We start from the raw sequence: 8,049 nt of genomic DNA on the forward strand, positions 1-8,049 counted from the left end.
CTCCTCCCTTTAGTTACACACCATAGACAGTGAATACTAAGACCTATCCATAATCCCCTCCTGGACCCACCTATACAGGTGAATATAAAGTCCAGGTCCAGCCTCTCACAGACACGAAACCTCAGTACAAGAGCATCCTGATCATCTCTACAAACTGAGGCAACATGGACCCAAGAGCTTCCTTTTCCATTCTGCTGCTGCTGGTTGGCATCGTCCAGGCATCTCCTCTCATGGTAAGACCCTGTCTAGTTTCTCTCTGCACTTCAATGATCGGCTTTCCTCAAATAAGTCACTTCAAACATTTTGTTTTGTTTTCCTCGCCAGGAGCAGAGGGTTGAAGATGGGATTTTTACAGAGCCAGGAGCTATGGACATCACTACAAAGATTTTGGAGTCCAACAATGGTCAGTCAGCTAAAGCCAACAATAACTTTGACAGAATAGAGGCATATTTCTAAAATGTATTTAAATTCACATCAAGATTTATATTGTGTTACTGAAAATGTATTTTCCTTTAAACACAGGATCTTCTGAACTCTTGATTGAAGGAGACCTGGTGTTTCCCAAAACCAGAAATGCTCTCTTCTGCTTCAACAATAACTGTTTCTGGAAGAAAAACGCACAAAACTTAGTGGAGCTTCCTTACATAGTGAGCAACGAATTCTGTAAGTGAATGCACTTTATTTATGCAACATAGTTAAGATTCATGTACATGTGATTTTGAACCTTTGGTTCTTTTTCTTATCTTTTGTTTTGTTTTGCAGCCGTTTATGACAAGTCAGTTATTCAGAGTGCCATGTCGACCTTCCACACCAAAACCTGCATCCGCTTTGTGCCCAGAACATCTCAGACCGACTACCTCAGTATTGAGAACAAAGATGGGTGAGGACAATCATACAATATCAACAAGACACATTTGAACTCTTCCACAACATGTCCTTTAACATGAACTCCTCTTTTTTACCTTCTCAGGTGCTACTCTTCTCTTGGTAGAATTGGAGGCAAACAGGTGGTCTCCCTCAACAGATTAGGCTGTGTGTATCGTGGCATCGCTCAGCATGAGCTCAACCATGCCCTGGGCTTCTACCACGAGCAAACCAGGAGCGACCGTGACCAGTACGTTAGGATCAACTGGGAGAACATCTCTCCTGACATGGCCTACAACTTTCAAAAACAGAACACCAACAATCAAAACACTCCATACGACTACAGCTCCATCATGCACTATGGAAGAACGGCCTTCGCCACCCAGCCCGGGATGGAAACCATTACTCCCATTCCTGATGCAATGGTGCAAATCGGACAGAGGCAGGATCTGTCCAACACCGACATCCTGAGAATCAACAAGCTGTATGGATGCTAAAGTTGACGACAATGTACATGTGGGGTTACATAAATATGTGTACTGTTTAGATGAATAAAGGGATGAGGTGATGTTCTTCATCTTTTGATGGTAGCGAATTTCTGTAATAAGTGATTGTGAAGGGGAAAATAAAGTTTATTACACTGCAAGAATATTTGGATCTTCTTTGGTTTGATATACAATGTCTTCAATCAAAAAACAAAAATTCAAAGTATTCCAAATGTCCTCCATTTTGGCATGAGCTTCTGGTTGATAAGAACAAAATAAGTCAAAACATTTCCACTGGAACAAAAAGGAGTCCATAAGAGTATTGAGGCTGTCTTGTTGCGTTCCGAAATGCACACGGGTGTACATTAGGATAACTTGACCTGATAAAGTATATGACAATAGTTAAATCCATTAGGCTTTTATTTCTAGGGAAAACTGTCATGAAAAAATTAATAAATGAAAAAATTATTGATGTTCATTAATTATTTCAGATTTATTTTAATTCACTTCTAGTATAACGGGAAAAGAATGATGTTCCTGATTTTCATCAATATTAAAGGACTTCAGTATGCTTAAATACTCTGTAGTCAATTACACCAACATCATGTAGCAACAGGAATGATAGATCGATAGATAGAGAAAGAGATAAACTTATAGCAGATTAAAGGACTTGTGTGGGTTTGTTTACATTAAAAAAATTTGACTGTTGTATTTCGAATAGTCTTGGCACGTTTGAAAATTCAGTCAGTGTAAGTCTGTTGGATTTTTTCTGGTTTTTGATTGTCTGCTGTTCAACAAACCGTAAATCCTTTAAATTAGAAAGGTCATAGCACGCTATTCCAGAACAGTTTCATGGTCTGTACCATGTTCGGTGGATGTAGCTTGAAAGCACTAGGAGGAGTTTGAATGGTTTAGAGATAAAATGTAAAAAAAAATAAAAAAAACCTAAACCAAAATCGTTTGAAACAGTATGTTGGCTTGGTCAGGTTAACACAATTAAACTGATTTAACCTACAAGAAAAGAAATTGAAAGAAGTCTCTGATCAGTAATATCTTGGGCTACGATATAAATTTGAAAATGGTGTTTTCGCTTTCGAAACGCTCTCAATCCACACTGCTGTTTTCAACTGTTTTCCAAATGCTGCTTGTCCACACTGAAACATATGAAAACTCTTAAATCCCCTTACTGCACATGCGAAAAATCGCCACTCTATGTACGACCTGAAATGCAATTGTCCTCGAATCCATTGCTGGACAGCAATTCTAAGTAAACTTCCTGTCCCCTTTGAAGCATTGAAGTGTGAAGGTTGTACAAAGTAACATTTATCTTTAATAAGACTATCAATGTGAATAGCAGGCACAGCAACTCCTCTACAACATGGGCCGCCATCTCGATGGTTGTGGGTTGATTGGATCACATGATACGTCACATGACATCAAATAAATCATCGTTTTTTATGACATCTCCATTTGCCCTGTCCACACTACAATGTGAAGACAGCATTTCAAATATATCCATTTGAAAGAGAGTTTTCATAAAGTACATTTTTCACTCTCAAAAACGCTGTCTCAGTGTGGACGGAAGGCCGAAAAGTAGAGAAAAATAAGCCTTTTCAAATGTAAGCGTGTTAGTGTGGACATGGCCTAAAAGTAAGCATGGTAAAGTTAGTAGGACAATACATGAAAATATTTAGTGTTAAAGGAATGGTCTGCGTTTAGTATAACTTAAGCTAAATAGAGAGCATACTTTGCATACCCTTACAAAAAATATAAACTTGCCGCAAATTTGACGCTTGATATTTTTTAAATGAAAATTTGCTTTTGATTCACAGCAAAAGTTTGCCAGAAGTTTGTGGCTCTTCAGCGGTAGTGGTGAACCTCTGGCAAACCATTGACAACAATGAACAATTTACAGCAAGTTTGACGCAAAGCTAATTTGCATGTGAAAATGATCAGTGGTGAATTTGCGGCAAGTTTGCTGCAAAAATTGGATATGGGTAAAGTTGATTGTTAGAAAAGGTTTCTTTAACTTGTCCTTGTTTTAACTTGGTTACATTTTTTTTTAAATAAAAATGACTGTAATCGTGAAGAACAGAGATTTTTTTTCCCCCCGTTAGATCATGTTTACACATATAATGTTAACATCTAAGGCTATACTTTTGAAACTGTGTGTATTTTAATGTTTATAGAATGGTCCAATTCAATTACATTTACATTTAGTACTTTAGCAGAAGTAATTATTTTAACAAAACTGACCTGTACCTAACAGTAGCGCTCATGAAGTATTAAATTACATTATGTTGAGAAGTGATATGGACACATTTGATAACAAAGCTTACTGTATCTGATAATGTATGCAGACTTATGCATCATCTAGATTTATCTTGAACTTGGAGTAGATACATTTGGATTTCTAACTACTATGGATCCTTCCCCTTATAAACAACTTTAGAATTGCTATGTGTTGTTATATTGACAGAGAAAATCCTCAGCAGACAAATCAATTGTCATCTCAAGAATATCTACAACCATAGGTGGAACCGGCAGAGTAATAGACCATCAGTGAAGTTCTGGAGAAAATATGGAGAACTTCTCAAAGCAGTCTGGACAATAGCAAAATTTGGAGCAGCATGACAGGAACAGATTTTAATGTCTGACTACCAAACCGAATATGCAGTTCCAGTGACATAGAATTGAATTACATTTTTTCAATTCCAAATCATAAGCTCAACTATGAACTCTCCTCCTTAACTGATGATGCTTTTGAGTGTGTCAAAGGTGATGTTCTCACAAAAAAGCATTCCTAGTTGTTTTGTCTCAAGAAAGAAATTCCCATTAATTTGAGTAGATTAGTTAAACAGATTTGTATACATCCCCTGGTTCTATAAGATTTTACTCTAACAGAGGTGTTCAACATCTCCTCCCTTTAGTTACACATCGTAGACAGTGAATACTAAGACCGATCCATAATCCCCTCCTGGACCCACCTATACAGGTGAATATAAAGTCCAGGTCCAGCCGCTCACAGACACAAAACCTCAATACAGGAGCATCCTGATCATCTCTACAAACTGAGGCAACATGGACCCAAGAGCTTCCTTTTCCATTCTGCTCCTGCTGGTTGGCGTCGTCCAGCCATCTCCTCTCATGGTAAGACCCTGTCTAGTTTCTCTCTGCACTTCAATGATCGGCTTTCCTCAAATAAGTCACTTTAAACATTTGTATTTTCATTGCCAGGAGCAGAGGGTTGAAGATGGGATTTTTACAGAGCCAAGAGCTATGGACATCACTACAAAGATTTTGGAGTCCAACAATGGTCAGTCAGCTAAAGCCAACAATAACTTTGACAGAATAGAGGCATATTTCTAAAATGTATTTAAATTCACATCAAGATTTATATTGTGTTACTGAAAATGTATTTTCCTTTAAACACAGGATCTTCTGAACTCTTGATTGAAGGAGACCTGGTGTTTCCCAAAACCAGAAATGCTCTCTTCTGCTTCAACAATAACTGTTTCTGGAAGAAAACGCACAAAACTTAGTGGAGGTTCCTTACATAGTGAGCAACGAATTCTGTAAGTGAATGCACTTTATTTATGCAACATAGTTAAGATTCATGTACATGTGATTTTGAACCTTTGGTTCTTTTTCTTATCTTTTGTTTTGTTTTGCAGCCTTTTATGACAAGTCAGTTATTCAGAGTGCCATGTCGACCTTCCACACCAAAACCTGCATCCGCTTTGTGCCCAGAACATCTCAGACCGACTACCTCAGTATTGAGAACAAAGATGGGTGAGGACAATCATACAATATCAACAAGACGCATTTGAACTCTTCCACAACATGTCCTTTAACATGAACGCCTCTATTTTACCTTCTCAGGTGCTACTCTTCTCTTGGTAGAATTGGAGGCAAACAGGTGGTCTCCCTCAACAGATTAGGCTGTGTGTATCGTGGCATCGCTCAGCATGAGCTCAACCATGCCCTGGGCTTCTACCATGAGCAAACCAGGAGCGACCGTGACCAGTACGTCAGGATCAACTGGGAGAACATCTCTCCTGACATGGCCTACAACTTTCAAAAACAGAACACCAACAATCAAAACACTCCATACGACTACAGCTCCATCATGCACTATGGAAGAACGGCCTTCGCCACCCAGCCCGGGATGGAAACCATTACTCCCATTCTTGATGCAATGGTGCAAATCGGACAGAGGCAGGATCTGTCCAACACCGACATCCTGAGAATCAACAAGCTGTATGGATGCTAAAGTTGACGACAATGTACATGTGGGGTTACATAAATATGTGTACTGTTTAGATGAATAAAGGGATGAGGTGATGTTCTTCATCTTTTCATGGTGGTGAATTTCTGTAATAAGTGATTGTGTTAGGGAAAATAAAGTTTATTACATTGCAAGATTATATGGGTATTGTTTGGTTTGATTTTCAAAAAAGGATCAAAGTATTCCAAATATCCAGCACAAGCTTCTGGTTGATATGAAAGAAAAAAACAAGTAATAACAATTCCAATGGAACAAAAAGGATGCAATCAGAGTATTGAGGCTGTCTTGTTGCATTCCGAAATGCACACAGGTGTACATTAGGATAACTTGACCTGATGCAGAATATGACAATAATTAAATCCATTAGTCTTTTATTTCTAGGGAAATTGTCATAAAAAAAAATAATAAATGAAAAAATTATTGATGTTCAACAATTATTTGAGATTTATTTAAATTCACTTCTAGTATAATTGGAAAATAATTATTTGCCTGATGTTCATAAATTTTAAAGGGCTTCAGTATGCTTAAAAACTTTGAAGTCAATTACACCAACATCAAGAGGGACACAACGTGTTGTTTACTGTTCATTGGTAGTTACTTAATAGTTATTTCTTCTGAAGCTGAATTAGTAGATAATTAAAAGTAGTTATTCAGGAGGCATGACTTAATTCAATAGTTATTGATTAGCTAATTGTTACTTAACACAACTATAAAATGCTATTACATACTGATTAGTTAACACATCTTCCTTAGTAGTTAATAGTAGTGACTTAAGTGTTAATGAAGAATTACCTGTTAGTTCTGCAGTAATTCCTTATTAGTTATGCATTAAGTAAGATACAGTATTCTAAAGTGTTACCACAATAGCTTCTAAAGCAATTTCATTATCTCAATGCAATTAAGAGTTTTATTAAAGGGGTCATGACATGGGTTTTTTTATTGTATTATTATGTTCCCTTAGGTGCAATTATAGTATTAATATATTTTTTTTTTAAGAAAAACTTTTAAAATCTAGTGATTTATGACCTTTTCCCACCCTGTTTCTCATCCTCTGATTCAAACAGTCTGTTTTGGGGGCGTTTTCCAATTAAGACTTCAGTGTTAACGCCCACTGTTATGATTGGCTAACGTCAGTGCCTATATCAATTATTGACGCCCCCAGCCAGAACATTTGCGGATTCAGCGTAACTGTTTAGTAGCGAGTGATGCATGCTGGCGATGGCTCTTGCAATGATACAACCGTATATGTTTGAGCCGGAATCAGATGAGGAATCAGAGGAAAACGAACCATCACCACAACAACGAAGACTGGATCAGCCCGTGGCCACATGGAAAGTTTAACTATTTTGAATTAATAAAAAAGACACTTGAAAACGGATTATTGTTGCATAGTTCTCCTATAGACTAATTTGGTAACAGTTTAACATTATTTAACTAATTGCAATGAAATGATAGGGTGTACCACGGAGAAAAATGCATGCACAGGCCATATTTGAAGATGCAGCATTGATAAGGCAATATTTTTATTGTTGACATGTTCTATGACATGTAGGCCTACTAGAAAGGCTACATATTTTCAAGATTATGTTATACAAATGTGTTTATATTAGCCAGTGATAAAAAGTAATATTGTAAATACCCTTAAAATGACAATTCTACATAAAAGGTGTCATATCAAACACATTTATGATTTTTTTAAACATTCACAGGTGCACTTGTGGCAATTGTGGTGCAATGCCCACTGAGCAAGAACATAAATGCTGCATGGAGACCCCTGAAGTATGTGCACATAATGACAGACAAATAATAATAATTATGTTAATCTGCATGTTTGAGTATTACATGTTATACATATTGCGCTTTAAAAAGTAGTTTAAAGTTTAAAATAGATTACTTACAGTTTGCGTCGTCGTTGTTCCCATAATAGTCGGCACGGACTTATCTTTCAGCAACAGTTTTCTGGCAAAGCCAGCATCATATTGAGATTTGTTCTCAAAACAGTCATCCTTAAAATGTACAGAACAAACGCTTAAGTTAACACTGCCGTGACTGGGACGTCCGCAAAAAATAAACTGCATCCATTTTTCCCTGACGTCTGGATCTTTCGGCAGCTTATTCAGAGTTTTTGTTTGACCACAGCCAGGAACAGCACATCTGTGTGGCATCGTAATTTTTTCTGTTCACAAGTAGTCTCTGTCAGAGCTCGCTGTCCATCCATCGACTGAACACTTGTGAGGCGCACGGCGATACGAAATGAGCGTAGTTGTCTTGCGCTTAAAGCGTAGTTATCTTGTGCTGGAGGCGGTCATATGCAAACGCTGTTACGTCACTTCTAACCGACATGTCACTTCTAACCATGAATCCAGAACGAGTTGTATTTTGAGCTTGATTAAATAAATGATTCGTTTAGAA

At 37.4% G+C, this 8,049-nt stretch overlaps 1 protein-coding gene and 1 pseudogene across 1 annotated transcript; both read left to right on the plus strand.

Moving 5' to 3' along the window:
* Nucleotides 1-164: 164 nt before the first annotated feature.
* LOC127641058 (hatching enzyme 1.2-like) lies at nt 165-1,361 on the plus strand. The gene is made up of 5 exons (XM_052123817.1): nt 165-233; nt 325-403; nt 523-663; nt 763-880; nt 971-1,361. The coding sequence occupies exons 1-5, from the start codon at nt 165-167 to the stop codon at nt 1,359-1,361; spliced, it is 798 nt and encodes a 265-aa protein (XP_051979777.1).
* Nucleotides 1,362-4,430: 3,069 nt separating this feature from the next.
* On the plus strand, nt 4,431-5,622 carry LOC127641062 (hatching enzyme 1.2-like; annotated as a pseudogene).
* The last annotated feature ends 2,427 nt before the right edge of the window (nt 5,623-8,049 follow it).

The sequence above is a fragment of the Xyrauchen texanus genome, chromosome 50 (assembly GCF_025860055.1).
Source record: "Xyrauchen texanus isolate HMW12.3.18 chromosome 50, RBS_HiC_50CHRs, whole genome shotgun sequence".
Taxonomy (NCBI): Eukaryota; Metazoa; Chordata; class Actinopteri; order Cypriniformes; family Catostomidae; genus Xyrauchen; species Xyrauchen texanus.